This window comes from Haliaeetus albicilla, chromosome 10 (assembly GCF_947461875.1).
Source record: "Haliaeetus albicilla chromosome 10, bHalAlb1.1, whole genome shotgun sequence".
Taxonomy (NCBI): domain Eukaryota; kingdom Metazoa; phylum Chordata; class Aves; order Accipitriformes; family Accipitridae; genus Haliaeetus; species Haliaeetus albicilla.
Window position 1 is genome coordinate 20,515,152 of NC_091492.1, and position 22,569 is coordinate 20,537,720.

The window sequence follows — 22,569 nt, forward strand, 5'->3', positions numbered from 1 at the left end:
AGCCTCCTCATATGAGGCACAATATCAAATAATCCTCCTCAGCTGTTCTTCAACTTCCCTGTGGTTGCTAGAGTTACAGCTGATGACTGCTACTGTATGTTGTGCTTCCTGGGAAGTCTCAAGTGTGCTGCTTCAGAGAAGGACCAGCTCTTTTATAGGTAGCGGGAGAGTTCGGCCTGAGGGTATTCAGAATACAAACTTATTTTGTTTTTAAGAATTGGTGTGTATGCCGATGACAGTGATGGTTTGATATGTGAGTGTTTGACTACTCAGTGCCTGTCTGGGAAACATGCTGCAGTCTTTGGTTTGCGAGTTAGCTTGTGGGGGAATACAATTTTTACATATCATAAAAATTACTTAATGGCGGTAAGAGTTCTGGTTTGATACTTCTGCTGACAGTATTTTGTAAAAGCAAGCAAAGATGTAATTAGAGGAGAACTAACTGAAGCTCACTTCTGTTTATGTTGCAACTTGGAGAGATGACTGAAGTAAAAAGTTAGTCCACTGAAGTACCAAACAACCAAGATAATCAGTACAGTTGGTAACAAAAATATGCATCATTTGTTGTTTATTCTGATTATCCCAGAGATCATTCTCTTTTGAAAAAATGCTGTTTTCCTGGTAATTATTTAAAGGATTTGGACACTGAAATCTTGTGTTTACACAGCAAGCTGACACAATGTGATCAGTGGCATTCTAAGCTTTCACTATTTAAAATGTGCCATCACTGTGCCCTCCAAATAAAGCCAGAGGTTTTTAGTAATCACAAGTGGTTCTTTCAGCCAAATGTATGCATGCAGAAGTCGTTTGTTTTCAAATGTCCGATTTCCAGTCAGGAGTACATCTAGAATGGTAAACACGATGTCCAGTCTTTGGATCAGGATACTTTAAAATCTAACACTGAGATCTGTTAGTGTCAGCAAGGGTCCACAAGGATGATCGCTGCAGTGATGGGATTTAAGAAAGGGTCATTCTACACAGTGGGTATAATCACTAAATTAGTTTATAAAGCCTTTCATACACTTCATTGAGGGCAAGTTTTTATTTCTGTTTGTGGTACTGCATACTAAAGCCTAGGTTTTCATAGGTGAATTCTTAATTCACATTCATATGAGTCATTCCTATCCATTTAGACTTCAGAAACCCAGTGGAGTAAGGATTGGGTCATTCACCTCAGTGCTTCCTTGTGTTTTGGCTTGCAGGTGATATGTACAAGCTGTCTTAATTCGGTTCTATTTGACTTCTCTGTGTGTTACTCTCTTAGCCTTGCTGATGTTGTTTTTAACACGCCTTTTTTTGAAATGCAATCAAATTAAGGAAGAAAAAGTCAGTAATAGAAGATCTCCCTTGGAGGAGTTTGTGGCACCTAACACCCATAATCCAGGTCCTTTGTGTCCTGGTGACAGAAGTTTGCATTCAGCTGCTGTAGTATTAACTTAATTTGCAGGTGGCATCACCTTTTGTGTGTAGTAATAAAAGGGAAAGTGAGCATTTTGCATTCAGTATTATTCAAGTCCTTTACTCTGATATTTAATTTTAAATATAGCACTGGTACTGGTGAGTATTAATCTGCATTTTCAAACATACTGTTTCAAGCATATCCCAAGATTACAAAAGAAAGTCTTGTTCCGAGCTTCAGTGGGAGGTTGCTTAGGAGGTACATGTGTGGGCAGGAGGTCAGAAAAAATAAGATTTTAAAAAATGTTTTTTATTATTTACAGAAGCTTCCCCCCAGAAAGCCCATAAACCTTTCTGTCATTTCAACTTTCCAAATATTCTACTGAGCGCAACACAGTAGAGAAATGTTTTGGGTTGAACTCTGTCCTATAAGATAATCAGCGTCTGAGCTGTTAGAGTAATGCAGAGTTTGAGGTTCCTGATCTTTTTGCCTTTGCCAAGTCAAGTTTTGCTTCAAAGTACTTTTTTCACAGGGCTGTTGCCACAAGTAGATGATGTGAGTTTATTCAGAGACTGACAGTGATTGTGGCTGACTGGAGGGTGTTTAGAATGGCATGCTTGAAGAGCTACAGCTACACTCTGAAAAAGGTTTAGACCTGGCTGAACTATTTGTTGCAGATCAGTTGTGTAGATTTGTGAGTATGAGCCATTGTAGATGGACTCAGCAAAGAACTTTCAAAGGTGGGTCCTACCTTAAAACAAATGATTCACAGTTTCCAGTGCATACCTGTTATATAAATGTAATGTATAAATGTGTGTTACATAAATATAGCAAGTAGCTGTAATATAGCTGGTGAATGTAAATAGCTTACAGGGAACAAGCAACGCATATTTGCTTGTAGAGATCAATGTTGATTACAAAAGCAGTTGTTTCCTCAAAACTTTCATCAGAGTTCTTGCAATTGAAAAGAGGGATGAATGTGGTAAAACAAGGCAGCTATTTGGCTTCTGAGAAATACTCACAAACATAGAATTAGTTCAGTTAGTTGTTGTTGTTCTGCTTTGTTTGTTTTCAGATAATGTTGCAGCACAGAAAATCCCGGGATGTAGAAAAAGAATAATCAGGAAACAATTAAAGTAACAGTCAACTTCAAAGAATGTCTTTCATTCTGGAGGAGGTTTTTTTGAACTTAAATGAATTTGCTTTGGATTTACTTAGCTTGTATTCATACCTTCCTTTCTTCTGTCAGTTCCTTGTACTTTCATTGATGACATGTATCAACTGTGTATTTAAAAACATAGTATAATGATGACATAATTAACATGCCAAGCAGCATGTGAAGGAACCTTGGCAGGTTTGTGGTTTACCAACAATAGCTTTACAAGATTAGGCTGGAGCTCTCAAACTGACCTACATGAATTGTTTACTTAACATAACTTGATTTTCAGCATTATGAGAAATTATCAGCTGAATGAGCAGCAAAGTCTTACTGTCTTCGCTGCTTACCAGTTGGACTTCTTTGCCTTAGTGGAGCCAGTCATAATTGTCAATTAGTTTCAGGATAATACCTTCAGAGAGTAATTTTGATCTGAGCTACAGAATTACTTCTTTAAATGCATAAGACAGTCTGAGATACAAAGGAAAAATTATTCATTAGGAAAAATGGTACATAGAACAATAAAACAGAACACAAACTTTTTTATTTTAGTTCAAAAGTTTTTTGTCTTTGGAAGGATGAAATGGCTTGATCTTGCACGCAGCGGCCTTGTGGCTTTTGCCCAGTAGTATTTCCCGTGAAAACAGATCAATAATCCTGTTAACCAGAATGAATAGCGTAACCAGCTGGTGGTACTTGCTTTCAGTGTCCTATGTGAGTTCAGTGATCTCAGCCCAGGCCTGACCGGCTTGACAACACTTACTACAAAATGTATCAGCAGTATTTAGTAACTTCATGGTTGTTTTGGCTGTAGGGCTCAAGAGTGAACGAATGTGGCTTGTAAATAATTGCCTTCTCTTCCCTAAGAAAAGGTCATTCATTTTTGGGTAACTCTGTAGTTTGTGGATTATGCTGGTCCCTGGGTATCTCTGTGATAGCAGTCTGCTACTGATAGCTAAGGCAGATATTTCTCTTGATCATATTACAATAAGTTGTCCTTTTGGTGTGGAAAGTTTGACCTTTAATTGCATAGACACAAGTGGTTTCTTGTTACCTGTAGCCAAGACACACTGGAATTTGAAGTTCTACTTTGTGTGCTGTACTGTATAACTCTATGTCAATACATCAGGCTTCTGGTGTCTTGATTTATTAGCTTAACACTTGTCAGATTCATAAAACAAATTAAGAATAAAAATTAACGTTCTCTTTTGTGAATTCCCTTCACTAGAGGTAATCCAAACGCTTTATTTCTTCAGTTTTGCTGGTGCATTTGCTGCACATAGCAATAATTATCTGAGCTAAAAATCTACTGTACTTTGACTCCTGTTGATAGTGAAGCTCATTACACCCCCATTATAATTATTACCCTCCTTATGTATACCTTGTTAAACACTTCAAAAGCAGGCATCCAGGGGATGCTGTTTTAAGAAACTATTTAAGTGATCAGGATGAATTATGTAAGATACTAACAGTATGTTTCCTCTGCATCACTTCAAATCTTACAAAATTTGGGATGCATAATCATCAGAATTATACAAATAATGTTATTCTGTCTAACAGTTCTCTGATACTTTCCCAATATGCATTTGCTCCACTAATGCAAATTCACCTCTGGGAGTAGTCCTGTTAAAGGTAATATAGGAGTACAAGCCATGGTCAACAAACAAATGGCATCTCTACCTGCAATACTCAAGTAAATGTATGTCCTGCAAAGTGTAGCATAGGCAAGGGGCAGTTAGCAGAGGTAGAAATGCAACTAATAGCTAATAAAGATAACTTTTTAAAAAAAGAAAGTAATTTGCTTTTTCATCTCTGAAGCTGTACCATCCATAACACAGATTCTCAGATATTGGTATGTGACAACTTCAGATATGTAGTGGGGACCAGATAACCCAAAGCCAGGGAGATTAAAAGTATCAGAAATGTAGCATTCCATGACTTACACCTTTTTTTTTGACAACTGTCCTGTTACATGCAGGAAATAATGCAAACTTACACTGGAATATGAATTTCATTTCAAGTGCTGAAGAGCTTCACTTCCAAGATCATAGCACTCAACACACAAAGGCCTGCTTTTCTAGTTAAGACAACTGAATTTTTTAGGAATTTATTTCTGCTCTACAAAATGACTTTTAAAAGTTGAATTCTGAAGTGAATTACAATGCAAAGTGAATTTATTTTATGGCAGGACAAGACTATGTTGGTTTGGAAGATGTAGCAAAAGTCTTTCCAGCTTTAGGCATTGCTATTAACAATTCTCCTGTGTGAATGCTGTACTACTTAGCATTTTTATAACTGTAATAATTTATACAGGTATTGTACATCTCTGAGGATGCTCTTTGAAAATAATGGACTGCACAGTTAGTCCAGGGAATGGAACAAACTTGACAAATATATCAATGGAGGTCTTGTAAAACCAAAACCCCATTTAACTTGCCATGATAGAACTGGCTGTGTAGAGACTACTAAAACCATCCTTTTTGAAGGTAAAATTAGTTGCTTGCACCGTGAATATGCATCAGAGATCTGGTAAAAAAAAAGAAATGCCACTGTTTTGTTTTTCTGACCGTGTTTTGACCAAAATTTAATGTGCTCAGGTTTTTTTGTTTGTTTTTTTCCCCCTGGAATAACAGTACTTATTTGTAGTATCTTGTCTTCTTGCTGAACAGCTGCAATAGTAAAAGTTACCTGACTGAGTAAAAGCAGCAGTGAGGATCTAGGATGCTTGCTTTACATCCTAAATGTAATACTGAGATCAAGTTCTTTATATTGGAGATAGGACCAGGTCTGTTTTGGAGTCAATGCTTCTGGTTCTCTAAAGTTTTATTATTTGGATTGAGATCTTATTTAGAATTGTCTTATATTCTAGTATATGGAAAATACCATGTGTGAAATAACATGCATGAAAATCTAATCTGGAAATACCATGCATTCATGCACACAACTTCTGGTTATTTATTAAGTAACAGCTGTTTCAATTAAGCATTTTATTTTCAGTCACAATGAAAAAACTGGTAATAATTTGACTCAGTAGAAATTTTTAAAAGCATATTAAATATTTAAACATTTTTTTTTCTGCTGATGGCCAAGAGAGATATGTAGTGTGCATCATCTGTTGGTGATCACACAAGAACACTGCAGGGATTCCTTTTAAATATGTAAATAAACTACTCTGTCCCTCCTGCTCATTCTGGGTATAGAAAACTTGCTGATTTCATTGCAGTTGCAAGAGTAATTAAAAAATGGGGGTCAGGGGTGTAAAATGAAATATCTGTAGATTGTTCAGATCTTTACAAGTACATTTAATAACAGAAAAAAATATAAACAATTACTGTATTTTTAAGGAAAATAAAAGTCCACGGAGTAGTAAGGGGAACTTTGTATGCAGATATGCATACCCAGGTAAAGTAGCTGCTCATTTTCACTCCTTCGTTGTTTTTTTCCTTTTAAATTCTCCTCACGTTCTTTTACTGGCTTATGCTACTCTCTGATTTAGTGGTAGAAGTGTTACAATGTTCCATATTTTAGCATAACTTCTCTTGTTTCTTTTCTAAATGTAGACCACTTTGAGTAACAGCAACACAATTTTGATATTTTGGGGTGTGTTATGGATTAAATGTAATTTTATCCCTGCTATAAAAATGAGATTTCCCTTTATTCTTGTTTTCCCACAAAGATATAAAATCTTTTGGCTCGGAAATAAGATTCCCCTCTCCCTACCCCCTTCAAATTTTGCATTCACGTTGTTCAGCCAAATCCCCCCACCAACTCATGCACAAAAACAGTGATATGTGTGGAGTAGGAATCTCTGAAACATGGAATCTGAAAGGTTTGAAGCATCCAGACGTGAGCCAGGATCTGTTCTGCCAGCAGAAAATATGGAAGACTCTTCGGCAATTTAGTGGAGAGTGCCAGAAACCTGGTTCTTATCAGGCAGTGTTAGCAGACTTCAAAGGATGCTGCGTGACTGCATGTTGCTTCCTGTGCTGTAACAGTAAGGCATCCAGAACACACTGAGCATGTTTCCTGGTTTGTCAGGATGTGTCGGAAGGGAAAGAGGAAGGATCAGCATTTTCTGTATAACCCAGTGCTTAATAGTGAAATAAGTTTTAGGATGAGTGGGAAACATATTGCAGTCCTTCTGTTTTGCGTTCTTGTGAGAGTCTACAAGATTTTTTTCCAAGAATGCTATTTGGGTGGCAAACACATTTTAAAAAAAAAAAAGCTGCAGGTTGTCTCTACAAATGTGTATAAGCAGAGTTGTGTAGTTAGATAGTAAGTGGATTCTTGGCATGAATCTTATTAGGTATAACTTACTGTTCTCCCAGAGATACCCAGTGTAACAAAGAGTGGCATATTACTCCATTGTAGACAGTGACAAGTTGAAATATGTCTGCACCACTGTTGTATGATGTGTTTTGTAGTTGTAACATTGCATGAGGCTTCCTAGAATAAACATGAACAGAATCTTCTTTTTGCTTTCTTAGGAGTGGTTTTAAGACAAATCACCAAACAAATTTTGTGGTTTTAAATATTTCATTCAGGTGTATTTGAGATTAATAGCTTTGTAATATCTGAGCAAAATTCATCCATGCTTTATGTAAAGATGGCAACAAATGTTCTCTTAGACAAAGTACAAACTGATTGGATGGGATATTTAAAAAAAAAATCACAGATTGTTGTCTTTTTTTTGTGTCTTACTCTGTAACAAGAAATGAAAATATGAGAGGATTGGTGTACTTTAGTCTACCAGTTTATTACAGTGAAATGGATTTACAAATGAATAACAAAATATTTTTGCTTGAATTTTTTACCACATTCACAAATTCAAAAGTGTAGAGTGCTCTGGGTTGGTTTGTTGTTTTGTTTTTTTTTGGTTTGGTTTTTTTTTTAACAGAATTTTAATAGACTTCTATTTAACTGTTTGAGAAAGGCTGAATATTTTTGTCACATATATCTCAGAACAATTTAATCTTTAAAAAGATCTTGAGTTTGAATTCTTGCATTTTTATCAGAGGCTGATATGGTAACAAGTTTTGGGGGAAAGATTCAGTATTTACGTGTTGAGTTTTGAGCAATGCTGATTCTTTTATGATTATCTCCTGTACAATTAGACCTTTGTGAATCCTGAGGAAACACACCTTTGTCAGTAGAGCAGGAAATTTTGAGTTAAGGAGTCTAATCTCAGGGTTTCCATGAAAACTTACTTCAGTTACAAATGCTCTGTTTTTCCAATTTTCCACAGGTAGAACATGAATAAATGTACTTTAATATTATTTATAGGGGTAGCTGTGTTCTAATTCAGTTGTGCTGTATTTTAATTTCCTTTATAAAGTATTTTAAGAAATGTGAGTTGTTTTTTATAGAACAGATATTTATTAGCAGGGATTTGTATTGGATTTACTCTAGGCTAAGATAACTTTTCTTTGCCAGCTGCTAAGAACAACTTCAACAGTATAAAAATACCAACTCTGGGGAAAATCGATTACTTTATAATTGTATCTGATGAGCTATATTGGACTAAACAGAAGCCTGAAGCCTTAAAGTGCCGCTTGAGAAAGTACAGCTTTTCATTTTACAGGGAGCCTATGCCTCCTGACAATTTATGGACTAGGCATGGCTGTAGTCAGGCCACTGTAGGTTTTAGATGGTGAAAGATGAGTAGGAAAAATTTTATCTCCGATTCTGTCTTGGGCACCCGAAGCTAATATTGTTCCATCTTGCTAAGATTGGTTAAACAAACCATCTACAAAGATGAGATTTATTTAGCCATTATTGAATTACTCCAGCTCCTGTAAAATACGAGGCTAAAGCACACTAAAAGGTGATTTTGTAAATAGAGCGCATTCCATTTCTATTGTATAAACAGAGGTTCATGTCACATTTGTATGCTGCAGTTGTCTCACTACTGAAGTACACCAAATAAGGTCTCAAAATAGAGACTGTTTAGCTTTCCAGGTACCGAGTGAGATCACCAAGTGGTCAGATGAATTTTTTTTGTCTAAATCTTGCCTGATAGCAAAGCTTTTCTGAAAACTTAAAGCTGTATGAAGTATTTCCTGTTACTTTCAGCCATTAGAGGATGTGCTCTTGATTCTACTTCTTACCAGTTCCTAAGGCCATAAATATGAATTGATAATATGGAAGTATGTGATTGTGTCTCCTGTACAAGAAGAGACAGTTTTGCTGATTAGGATTTTTTTTGTTTGAGTTCCTGAAGAAGTTACTCAAATGATCCACGCACTTACATTTATGTTTTAAAGTAACGTCCTTGCTGGTCACAACTGGCATTGGTTGTTGTGTTATTAGTTTGCATAACCGTGATATTTTTAGAGGCATTTGTGGCATTGGCCCCAGTAAACTACAACAGAAACTGTCAGTCTGCTTCTATTTCTACTGAGATAAAAGTAATTGATGAAAGTTTCTGGAGTCCAGGATTTTCAGATGAGTCTTTGCGCCCTACAGTGAAGCAGAAGTAAACACCCTATTAAAAAGTTCCCACATGGCACATACCTGACTACTCAGCTTATGTTCACAGGCTGTTATTGGTGCACTTGCATTCAAATAACAGAATGCACAAAGTTTTGGAGGTGTATTTTAGAATTTGGAGTTGGATTGGTTAAGTTTTCTGGGTTTGGGTCAGGCATGCTGGGAGCCATTAGTACAGCTGGTGTGTAGCTCAGTGTAGACACACCAATTGTCTATTCATTGTTGGGATTGCAGTTTATATGTGTAAAGTAAAGAATAAATCTCTTCTAGGCTTGAAAGATATGATGTATCTCTTCTGCACTTATGACTCCAGATGTGAGTTTTAAGCAAGTAATATCTGTTGTGTCAGGGTGGAATCAAGGTTGCTTGCAGGAATATAAAAGGTGGTTGTTTTCTGCAATAATTAATTCAGCTTCAATTTTCCATCCATTTTGAAAGAAAAAAGCGACAAACCTGTAATGTTTTTCATGTTATTCAATTGGTTGTAATTGTTTACATAATTTTTAAATGTGTGTTTCCATGCATTAACACAATTGAACTTCTATTTTAATATTAAGTTTAAAACTTAATCCAATTTGATTTAGGTAGCAGAAGGTGTGTGGGTATGGGTTGTGTCCTAGGAATATAATCTGGGACTGCCAATTTGAGATGATTTGCTTTTGGAAATGAGAATCTCTTGCCATGCCATACTTAACTGTAAAGCACAGAGCAAGTTTTACTATTTGATAAGAAAATTTTCAGCTCTGTCATAGAAAAACTCCCATTTGGAGTGAGGAGGTAATGTAAGACACCATACCAGCACGAAACTTAGTTTGTCTGCTAAGGTCACTAAGCATGAGATCAGCTACAGCCAATCTTTTGTCAAACGAACAGGATTACTACCTCTCATTCATTGTGGGCTTGCTGTTATATAGGTGACAAGAGCTACCTTCATCACTACTGATCCAGCTCCGGTAGGGTGGGCTCCGTTATGGAAGGACTGATTTGTTCTGAGTAGTCAATGGACTTCATCGCCCTGTTTCAGGTTCCTTAAGCTACCAAGGCCATGGTTAATAACACCACCATTTCTGCTTACATGTACAGCTTTTACGGAAATTCAGTGAGAGGCATCACTGAAGTTCCAAAGACTCTTTGAAAATTTGGCCCAAGTGTTGATACCTCTTTATTTTAAATAGAGATTGCATCATCATAACTCTACTCCTTACTAAATATGCCAGAGCCTTGAGCAGGCTCTATGAACTTTTGAGGGTTTTTTTGGTTTGGGGGTTTTTTTTGTGTTTTTTTTTTTCTGCAGACACGTACTTAACTGCTGACATCACTGGTATTCAGTGACACTTGTAAATTCACACTTCTTAATGTTTTATTTTTTACAGGTTAGTTTGATTAAGCTAGACATCTTGTTTATTATAATGGCTTCTTGCCTCATGGCAGCCTATGGACATAAAAGAGACAAGCTGCAGAGTAGCTAGGCAAAGTTTGATTACCTTCTTTAGAAAGAAGGAAGTTTAGGGAGAAACTGGTAAATGAACATCGTGGTGGCAAGTCTGCAGAAACATTTTCCTCCTTCCCTTCTCCTTCTGACTATTCTTAGTTTGAATGGGCACTTCTTTATTCATCAGTATCAGTAATACACCTAATTCAACTTCTCATATCGTAGTGGATCCACATTTTTACTAAGTTTTTACTAAGATTTTCATAAGCTGTAAATTGTTATTGACTTAAGTGGAAGTTAAGGTGAGCCAGGAAGTGCTACTTAAATTCCCTTACCGTACATCTTGAACTGCTTCATGGAATGAGTCCTATACAGGATGACAGGAGTTCAGTTAAAACATCAGGCTGTGAAGTGATCACAAGGGTACAAGAAAACATCTCCATTAGAGCCACTGACAACTTGACATGGCTGCATCTCTGTAATTAGTCATGTAGTCAAGCATGGAAAACAGTTAATGTGTATTTTGCCTTTTGGAGTAGTTTTTTTTTCCAGAAGGGTAGTTAGTTGTTGAACTAGGCTCTAATTAAAAGCATGTATAATAATAATAATCAGGAGAAAGTGGCTGAATGGAGGAAGGGGGAACTTATGAACTGTGTGTGAGCAAAACCAGATGAGACTATGGAGGCAAGCAGAGATTAAGTTGTGGTTTGTCTAATAAGCAAGGATGAGAGCCTGGGTGGGATTTCTCTCAGATCTTCGTTTTGCCTGTTGTCACTTTCAAACACTAATTTTTGCCGTTTTGCATGGTGTAGTGGTAGCATTGTTGTAAGATGTATTTCTTTGCTTCAAATTACAATGACAATAATGAAATAAAGCTAACAAAAGCCTAAATAAACTGCTTGTCTAGAATCCAATTTTAGATACATATTGCTACAACTTTCACTGAAGACCAAGGAATTGTCAGGATTCAAGAAAAACTAGTTTTAATGAATTTATGTGAATTACTATGTGAAGTTACCCATAGAGTAACTTTCCAAATCAGTTAGTCACTTCAGCAGTTTTATTCTGTTTTTAAAAAATAACTGTTCTTCCAGTGATTTACATGTATTTTAAAAATACGGTTGAGGTGTTAATAGCAAATTTAAAGAAACTTGAGTTGCCTGAATCTGAAAGTGTATTTTAGTTTTCTAAGAAAAAGGAAGTTAAAACTTTTCTGACCATTTCTAGCCTGTCTGTGTAACCTTATTATTGCAACATTTTTTTGTTTTTCTTCTGTTTCTCTATCATTTGTTGACTTCTATTGTCCTTTATTTTGTTTGCAAGCTACGTTGGAGCTAGGAACATCTCTTTTGATCTATGATGTCTCTAGCACACTTCTGGGCATAATTATGTTTATAAAAATCTTTGAAACCTTTCCACCTGATGTCTTGTTATCACTAAGTTGAGATGTTCTATACTGGCACCATAAAAAAAAAAAAAAAAGGTCTTTTTTTAGCCTTCCAACAGAAAATAATAAACAACTAAACAAGACTGCAGTTTATGTCTTGTAGCATACAAAAATATCTGTTTTGTTGCAATATCTTAAAGTCTCCCTTAATCTCTCAAACCCCTATGAATAAAGCATTGGATTACCAAGTAATACCCTTCATCACAAGGAATTAGGCACTTTAGCTTTAGGCTCCATCTAAACCATTGCATTAGGAGAGATGTTACTGACGTCATGTTTTCCAAGTTGCAGTTGACTCATATGGTGCCTTCCCTCACCCTTTAAGATCTTGCTGAGATAAGATGTGTCTCTCATGACTCTTTTAATTCTCTCGTTTTGGGTGGCTTTGAGGCACTAGCATGCATATGGTTTTGTAGCTAAGAGACAAGAGTAGGAAACAGTTCCAGTTTGTGTGCGTGCCGGTGAGTGTGTAACAGAGCTTTGGCAAATTGTGTGATTTCCTTCATCTATAAGGTTAATAAATTAGAATAATAAATTACTTGCAAGAAGAGTGTTTTTAATTAGGGCCTTGATATGCCAATGTCTGTGTGCAATATGCAAAAATTTAAAGGACAGCCAGCTCATGATTCCCTCCTCCCTTTTCTCCAGCTATCATATTTTAAAACTTGCTGTGATAGCAGAGTTTTTGTACTTCTGTATCATTATTTGTGAGAATTCTATTAGAATTCATAGAATAAAATGGATGGAATGCGTCTATGTACTCAAATCCCTATTGCCTCCCCACTTCAGCTGGCTAGCAATGAGGAATGCAGCTGGCATCCAGTCAAAAACTGTTGAGCAAATCCATGATTTTCAAAGGTACTATCCCTGTTTAAGGCAGAGGAAGTGTAGGAGTCACCAATGTGGCCTTGAACCATCATTCAGTCCTTAGTGTTTACACAGAATTACATCCTTGCTAAATGTTGTTAAAACAGACCTCAGTCTGAACCAATTTGCTTTATGACACTTGCTGTGTAATCTTATCCTGTGAAAGGATTTCTGATTGCATTAATGTTTCTTCCTTTTTTACTAATACACATGGTAATGTGTTGTATCTACAGTAAGCATGAATTCCTTGGAATTAGTATGTCCCCATAATCTGGATAATTGCTTTTGTGAAGCCATTTTAGTTGACCATTTTATGGTTTGCTGTACAGCTGTTTATCTTGCAGCTTATTGATGCTGCAGCCCATAACAGAACTGACGTGAGTTATGTTGCATTGATTTTTTTACTTCATCACATCATCGAGCAGGCAGTGACTACTCTATTTACAAAATTGTCACTTAATGTCATGTTTCTCTAGGAGTTGTAACACCCTGTCATCATATACTTAAAAAAACACTTATCTATAGAAGACCTAATTAGACAAATTATTATGGATCCATTGTGGTTCTGCATTTTTTGCTGGTGTGTTACTTTAAAATAGTAAAAGTCAAATTGACCTTGTAGTCTGCAACACAACTGCAGCTTTCACCAGAAAGCCTGAAAGTTGGGATACAAGGTTTGGAGTCTGTCCTTACTTCACATATCCCAAACAACAGTGTTCTGTTTACCCTTGGCACTGTTGTAAACAAGAACATTTCTGGTCTGCTGAGTGATTATGTAAATAGACAGGGCTTTTATAAAGCATTTTAAGCATCCAATAGAACAGAGTAACTTCTTTACAGTTTTTTCTTGTCTAATGGTAATTACATAATTGGACAGGTTTTAAGTTATTTTTTTCTATCTGATATGTAGATGCCAGAGTCTCTTTTGAGCATTCTCACTAAAGGGTCTGAAAAATCATTCAGGAAAACAAATCTGCTAGGCTTCCCCCTATTATCAACATCCCCAAATGCCTTTGGCAATGAGTAAATGCCAAGCATTTATTATTTGGCACTTGACTAGTCACTCATTTATTTAAACTCAAACATGTTGCATAAGATGGTGAAAGTTATGCTAAGCTAATAATTAAAAACAAAAAAACCCTCCCTTGAGCCAACCTTCGCAATTTCCATCTAAATAGTACCATCAGGGCAAAAATGCACAGGACCATATATCCCATTAAATGTTACTGACTGCCTCGTGTTGGCAAAACGTGCAGTTGGCTGTGAGCAATTGCAGGGGTGTTATTCTTGCACTCAGAAGGCTAGGTGTGTGTTGCTGCAGTAAACCAGCTCCTTCTTCTTCTATCTCCACACCCCACCTTTTTATTTTTAGTCAGGTTTGGGGGATCTTTTCCTGATATCAGTGCATGCATATTTATTAAGCATTGTTTTCTGTCTTGAAGATTCTGTGTAAGATCTCTAAGATACACCTTTCCCTGCACACCCAGGACACAGTAGTTAAAAGCAGTTTTCTGTTGTGGTACTGACATCCTTTTTAATGCATGTGCTTACCGACCCTTCCTTCTCTGTAGTATTTGGGTACCAAATACTTGGTTTTGCTTTTGAAGGTCTTCATAATCTTGTCCCCCACCCAACCTGATTTTTCTCATTGTTTTAGGATTTGACTCCTATCTCCAGTCAGTTGCTGTTATGAGCTCCTGCCATCATCTTACTAGATTTTTCAGACTAACGTTTGCTTGCTTGCCCCCAGATTGCCTTTCACTTCTGGGAAGAAATATCTGCAAAACAATCTTGTCTTCATCTGTTCCTTTATTAAAATTCTCTTTGCCATGGTGCCTACCAAAAATGTATGGCTGCAGATCTGACATGCTGTGACTACTCTTAGTCTTGCTGATCAGGAATCTAGACTGAGGGAAGAATTTTCTTATCGTTAATGAACAAAAAATATGTGCGTGTGGTAAAGAGAGAGCTAGTTAAGCCATGTATTTTAATGCTTTACTTCTGACCTGTACAGTATACTCTGTATCAGCAGTCTGGTGTTGCATGTGTACCACAATTAAAATTATGCTGACAGTAGCAACATAAATCTGTTGCAAGGGCTTGGTTTGAAGAAACAGAAATCTAAAAGGTGACACAAAACTGAAGAATTGCATTTTTATTCTGATTCTAAAGCAGCATTGCTTTGTAAAACTGTATTTTTATCTTCTATGTTCCATATAATTGTTTTATTTGCTATTAAATAGAAATACAAATGCCCTCTGTCTCTGGGTGCCCTGCAGAATGTTTAAAATACACATTAAACTACTATTTCCTTAATTTTGGCTCCCTGAGAGCCCCAAATTTTAATTGAACTTATGCTGATAGATATTCTTATGTAATTTTTGTCTCTCCAAGATGTCAAAAATAAACATGGGTTTTGAGCATAGTCCAGTGTACATCCTCTCTTTTGCTTGTTTGGTGAATGGTTTTTATCTAGTGCTGCTTAATATTATTTACATTCTAGGTTTGAAACTTGAAACGTTATAAATGGGAATTCTGCCTTCATCAATCATCTAGCTTTGCTCCTCTTGCTGGGTAACATCACAGTTTCAGTTTATGGAGCATGACATTGCATTCATTGGTGATACCATTCGCAAGGTTGATAAAGTTTGATTAATATGAGTACTTGTTTTCTTAAAATAATTTACATTTCATATTATCAAAACCTGTGTTAAAACCTCAATTTATTATAAGTTGTTAAGATGACTTAAATTACTTTAATAAATAAATAAAAATTAAGCTGTATGTATATTGCCAAGCTTTTTTATAAGATCAGGCCCCTAACAATTTGATGGTTTTGGTTAATCATGACATTTGCTAAATACCTTAGGTCAGAATTTCCCAACTGGTGAGACAACTTCTGAAGGACATCATCTGTCTTCAGAGGAAAGATGTGAAACTGTTTTTCTTATTTGATATATTCAATTAGTATTGTTTCCTTCAAAGCTGAAAATTGGAATTTAAAAACAATAATGTTAATTATAATTAATTTATGTTTTCCTTAATTGTTCACTATATGTAAGAAACCTTTAATAGGAAATCATATCAGGAGTTTTTGTGGGCTGTAGCTGAATGAAATTGAACTGCAGCTTGAAATAAACAGTGAGTATTAAATACCTAAATATTAAAGAAAAGTAGTTTGACTTACTGCTTTAATAAACTCAAAATGAAAAACTTGAACCCATATTCAACCATATGAAGAGTATTTTAATTGATTTAAATCAACCCATTTTGTTTTAAAGCGCAGCAAAACAAATAATATTTTATAGCAAACAAATGGTTTTTGCTCTTAAATACAAGGTGCCTTTATCATTGTACCTCCATCACGTCATTTTTTTTTTTTTTTAAGGACTTTGGCAATTCAAGCAAATTTAACTTCAGTGATAAAATACTAGATGTAATAGTCTTTTAGAGCAGCCTAGACATAACTGCTAAACACCATTTGCAAGGTTCTGAAAACAGGTAATATAAATAAAATATTTGTGTGAATGGATTATAAAAGAAAAGAAACTCCAAACTATATTTCTCAATGTAAGGCCTGAAATTCATAACAGAAATGTTTCATGGCAACATTAGTCATGTGCATTAAATGATCAATGTACTGATTTCATTTGCCGAAATATCAGTCCCTTGTTGTTGGAGTTGCCCTAGATCCATAGCCTTTAACAGACTATCAAAAATGCTAAATTAAACAAAAAAAAGGGAAGTAATTTAGACTGTGAAGCAAAATTGGTGTGAGAAAATCTGCTTTAAACTTTTAATAACTGTTACATATGTTTTGTGTCTTTTTGTTTTTACAGATTTCCTTTTTGCCTCCGGAGTGTTTCGTTATGGCAGCCTCCAGTGAACAATGACATCCTTTGACAAATATAGATGCCAAAAAGCCAGACGAAAACGGTGGCCTTGTTTCATTTTTACTGCAACACAGTGAAATGGTGCTCTTAAAGATTTGTTATTGACTCCTGCTGGAAAAAACAAACTCCTGATCGGACATTTCTTCCCCAGCCCTTTCTTCCCCAGTGTTCTTATGGATGCTTGACACAGTGACATCATGTAGTAGGCCCTGAAGTGTTGTCACAATTAAGTTGCAATGGTTTTATACACTTCCCCATTTCCCAACAGCTTTCTGTCAGTTCTGCATTCTTTTTCCTGGGGCCTGATTTTCCCATGTTACTGGTTAGCAGATAGGCTTGTGGCCTCCTTTGTTCCAACCACCTATGAAAAACGTCAAAGAGCAGATGATCCATGCTATTTTCATGCACTCTGCATCATTATTACCACTCCCATCTACTTGGCACTGTTGGTAGCCTCTCTTCCTTTTGCTCTGATTGGCTTCTTGTTATGGTCCCCACTCCAGTCAGCCAGAAGGCCATATATCTACTCCAGACTAGAAGACAAGAACCATGCTAATGGAGCCACACTGCTCACTGAATGGAAGGCTGCAGGGAACGGGAAAAGCTTCTGCTTTGGCAGTGCCAATGTTTGCCTGCTGCCAGATTCTCTGGCAAGATTTAATAATGTTTTCAATACACAGGCTAGAGCTAAAGAGATTGGCCGGAGGATCCGAAACGGGGCAAGCAGACCACAGATCAAAATATATATAGACTCTCCTACCAACACATCCATCAGCGCAGCAAGTTTTAGCAGCTTGGTCTCCCCCCAGGGTGGAGATAGCACAAATCGTACTGTTAATGCTGGCATCAAAAGGACAACATCAATGGAGTATAAAGGAGACAATTCTGGCTCAAACAACAGTGAGGATAGTAGAGAAGATAAAGGTGGAGCTGGAGAGCCAAATGAGGGAGAAGAAAACTCTTGTATTGTCCGCATAAATGGAGAGGATAATGGCCACATGTCAGACGCAGAAACAGATACCGTCAATGGCCAGGCTCATGCCAGTGGCCCAGCAGAACCCTCACTGGAAGGTGATGCAGAGATCTCAAAAACACCTAACCACAAACAGAAGGAAGGAGATTCTGGGAGTTTAGATAGCTACTCTGCCTCACGAGAGTCTTTAGTTAAAGTTCGCGTTGGAGATGGTACAGTGGACCAAAGCACTGTCAACAACAAGCTTCTCTACAAAGCTTCAATCATGAAGAAGACTTCAGTGCGGAAGAAGAAACATACAGATGAGACCTTTGATCATGAGATCTCTGCTTTCTTCCCTGCCAACTTGGACTTTTTGTGTTTGCAGGAGGTGTTTGACAAAAGAGCTGCAGAGAAATTGAAAGAGCAGCTTCATCACTATTTTGAATACATTGTCTACGATGTTGGGGTCTACAGTTGCCATGGCTGCTGTAGCTTTAAGTTTGTGAACAGTGGTCTACTTTTTGCCAGCCGCTATCCTGTTATGGATGCTGCCTATCACTGTTACCCCAATGGAAGAGGAACGGACTCCTTGGCTTCCAAGGGAGCCTTGTTTCTCAAGGTAAGAGCCTTTTTGAAGCCATAAATATTGACTCTATATATGTGGCAAGCTATAAAGTTACGTTATTTTCTCTCAGTCATTTCTATTAAGAGTTCAAAGAGGCAATATTCAGATCTAGATTACCTGATATAACCTACATATAGGTTTTGTGGCCTAGATACTGTGTTAAAGTGATGGATGTGCATGAAATAATGAGGGACTTTTGGAGGTAGAACTTGACTGTAGTTTGAAGTGTCAAAATTTGAAGTAGTTTTCATGAATTTTAGTTTATTTTTTTATAGAAATCTCTTAAATAAAATGCACAAATTCTAAGCTTCATAACACGAGTATAGTACAATGGGCATTAGTGTTGGAAACCAGCTTATTATGCATGTTGTGTGTTTATGTGGGAATAAAAAGACAACCAAAAGTCTAAATGCCAGTAGAGTAAAACTGAAAGAATTGCAGTGAAATGATGAAATGTATGGGTATCCCTCTGTCTTGGTTGCAAAAGGATTGTTAAGGAGAGATGCGAAGAAGAGTAAACAAACAAACAGCCTGGGACACCGGGGAGCACAAAACTTTTTTACTTTATTAACACAGTTTACTTAACTAATGGTAGTGAGAACCCCAGGAAGCCTGGGGTTATAAGTGTGTAAATCATGGAAAGCAAAAGTGAAAGTCTGCGTGCAATGATTTGCTTTTCCAAGACTAGTGGCTGTTCATGCTTAGTTCTTAGGAGAATCTGGCTGTGCTCTTCATAAACTGGAAAGCAGGCTCTTCTAATTTGTGATTAATCAAGAACCAAAACTTTGTGCAGAGATGCAAATATGTAGACCAAAACCTAGACAGATCTGAAAATCTCCTAGAATACTGGACTTCAGATTTTGTGATTTTGTCACAGTTTGGAATCGGTTTCACTAACTAAAACCTAAACTTCTTTCCTAATGCTAGGAAAATATATTAGGTGCTCAAATTATATGTACTTTCTAGCACATATGCTCATGAGTCCTCAACAAGTCATTAATAACTGTTAGAATCCAGATAGTTAATAAGGATCAGCAGGGGTTTTGTACCCACTGTTTGTAATTTGTAAACAAAGCAAAAAATTTTGGTATTGTGGCTTGCATAAAAAAAGCAGATATTAGAATTTGCAGTCTGATAATGGTTCAGTGTTTCATATACATTTGACATAAACAAAAGCCATAGCTGAATACAGGTTTCTAAAAATTGGGTTTAAACTTTCTATACTGTACTCTTATGTGTTTATAAACAGCTAAAGGTTTTTTTTTCCACATAAAGTGCTGCATGCAAAAAATTAATATATGTGTTGTGCAGTATAAATATTACCAGGGTCACAAAACCTACCCTTCAACATACGTGTATACTGGGGATTAAGAGATTAAAAAAATCTGCTTTCAGCTGCCCATTGCTGAGTCATTGATTTTGCTACCCTGTTAGGCAGGCCGCAACATCTCCATTTCTCTTGCAGAAAATTAAGCCTCTTTTCAAAATTCCACTGGGATGATGAACTTAATTATGGATTCGAGTTGTTAAATAATGTTACAGTTGAGCAGGGAATAGGGACCAATTATTATCAAGATTTGAAGATGACTACATTCTTTTAAATATGACAGAATTCTGGCCCAGCTACAAGACCATTTTTCCTCATGTCTGTGTCATTCTGACATGCTGTACTTTATACCTAAAATATTTTTCATTCCCAGTTAAGCCTATCCTGATATGAAATTACTTTCTGTCTTAATTGTACATTAATTGATCATTGGTCCTTTCTTTCTTTGACAAAAAAAAAAGAAGGTAGGAATGATCCTACTTTGAAACAAAGTAGGTTTGAAGGTTGTTTTTGTTGATGTGGTGCTTAATCAGCAACTGAGCGTGTGTGAAGTCTGAAGACAGAAGTTACAGTAAGTAAAAGCCTGGTGTGTTTTTGAAGTTAGTGAGAATAAATCCATTAACTTAAGGAGTCTCGAGGTCTTACACTGGGATAGCAGCAAGCTAGTAAAGTGTATCATAACTGTGGTTGGAAGGTGTCATTCTAGCCAGTACTCTGCCATTCAAAATGGACATCTTCTATCGCTGCTTTTAGATACTTCTTTTACTGGCTCTTACAATATTTTATATGTATATAATGCAAGCCAATCCTACATTAAGAGTTTATCTTGGTGTGGTTTCAAAGATAGTAAGAGAGCCTTGTAGAACAAGAGTCTCCAAAGTGCTTTCCATTCAGTAGTGGCATGGAGTTAAGTCTCTCAATCCTATGCAAACTCTGTGTTTTTAAGTTCCTGGCTCCTGTGGAAAGCCTGGTGTTCCCATTTCTGAAGTAGAAAAGACACCAATTGAGTTTTGTTTAGGAAGTATACTTATGAAGACTGTTCCCCTTGCATAGCTTCCATTTCCGAGTAAAGGAGCGATTGCTCTCCATGTTGCTTTTGGGTTTTTTTGTCGGTTTTTGTTTTTGTTTTGTTTGTTTTTTTTTTTTAAGTTGTGAAAAGCAAGTGAGGGGAGAAGACTTGCATATTTTGAAAATGTGGATAAAGTCACTTAATATTTCCCCTCACTGGGAGGATGAAGCCTTTATTCAAACCTTTCTGAACCTCAGGAAAGACCCAACGTCCAAATTCAGAAGAATGTTCAGAGAAGGAAAGTGTTTCTCATTTAATGAGTACAGTTTGTCTCCTTACTACAAATGTAACTGCTAGGGAGATAAATTGAAGATCTCAGAACTAAACATTTAATGAATGTTGAATTATTTTGAACATAAAGGCAAAACTGTTTTGGGGGAGTTGTGTTACAAAACAGATCCCTGCTGCCAAGGTACAAGTGTTTCACACATTTTCTTCCTTTCAGAGTAGGTTCTGTTTCCAGTGAAGAGGAAGTGATTTTCCATTGCCCTCCTGTTCCCTGTCCTGCCTTCACCATCTAGATTGTAAAGTTCAGGTGGAGATTTGGAAGGATTTGAGAGACTTCCTTAGTCATACAGAATTATTTTAACTGAGAGACTTGCACAGCTCAAGGGTTATTATTAGTCATTAGTCAGTTATTAGTATTATTATTAGGTTATTATTAGAAAGGTCAATATCAGCTTAGTAGAAGGAGAAACTAAAGCACAGGAGGGTAAAGTGATTTGATTGTGCCTTAACACCTGGGGCGTCACAACCAAGGAAAGAAGTTGGAAGTAAATTACAGAGGCTTTTAACGCTGCTTCATGCTACTGACTCCACGCTACCTAAGAGCTATTGGGAGACCTGTGCAAAGGGATTTTGCTAGCCTTGATCTGTTCTCTTCCTAAAGATGTCTGCCACAAAAGGTGCTGCTGCTGGCATTTTCCTGACAGAGATCACAGGCTGGTCCTTCCATTTGTATAGGCTGATGCTTTCCAGGTCAGGATGAAGGCATGAGGATGACATAGTTGTGAGTAGTTATTGCATAAAGCCCATTTTCTCCATAACTGGAGGACTAATTAACATTCAGCACTTTGATCTCTTCAAACTCTGGCAGTGTTTCTGTCTCCAATCTGAGGGTCTCATTGGGACGTAAGAGGGACACAGTCACAGAAAAAATAGCATATAAGAAGGGGGGAAATGTCACCTGCATCTAAGTGACAGTTTCATGTCTGAAGTGTTAAACCACTGTTCCTAGTTGCCACTAAAGACTCAGAGGAGAAGTTGGTAAATATATAAATCAGCCAATCCATTTTCATACTTTGACAGTCTGGGCCCTTGAGAGGCTCTGCCATGACTCTCTGTTCTAGCATCACATTTCACATTAATTTAAAATGCCTAAGAAAAGAACTCTTGAGTCTGCTTGTAGGTTTTATAACTCCAATTGTCTCTTACTGCTGCTCTGCTACAGATAGAGGAGGGAAGAGAGACTGACACAGATGCTGTCCTGTGCTGGTGATTAAAAAGCTAACTTATATGTATCTGTATATAACATGATGCAGATTGCAGTGTTCTCAGTTAACTCTGCAGCTATTGGTTTGACACATACATAATTTTAATTCACAGTGGTTTTGACGAATTTAAAGGGAGTTTTAAGCTACACACCTGTTTCAGAAATTGGATGATGATTTTGCAGTCAAATCAAGTTTAAAAGGTATCAATGAGTGCTGAGCAGAAATTGTGTAATGCATTACCTGTTTGTGATAATTGGAAGGTTTCAAAATGTCAACATTCATCTTTAGATAGAGGGGTTAGTATGTAGCCTTAGTTACACGGTCTTTGAGGGATGCTGTGTAAGTTTTGGACAGTAGCGTAATAAAACCAGAAAATATCCTAAACTTGACCTGGTGAGTTACTGAATTGGAGAGCTT

General features: G+C 36.8%; 1 protein-coding gene across 3 annotated transcripts in view; it reads left to right on the plus strand.

Moving 5' to 3' along the window:
* SMPD3 (sphingomyelin phosphodiesterase 3) overlaps positions 1-22,569 on the plus strand; it is a 125,303-nt gene that overhangs the window by 70,114 nt on the left and 32,620 nt on the right. For all 3 annotated transcript variants that reach the window (XM_069793718.1, XM_069793719.1, XM_069793717.1), the window contains one exon: positions 16,630-18,257. In XM_069793718.1, coding sequence (XP_069649819.1) covers positions 16,920-18,257 — 1,338 coding nt within the window. In that variant the 5' untranslated portion in view covers positions 16,630-16,919. The remainder of the gene's footprint in view (positions 1-16,629; positions 18,258-22,569) is intronic.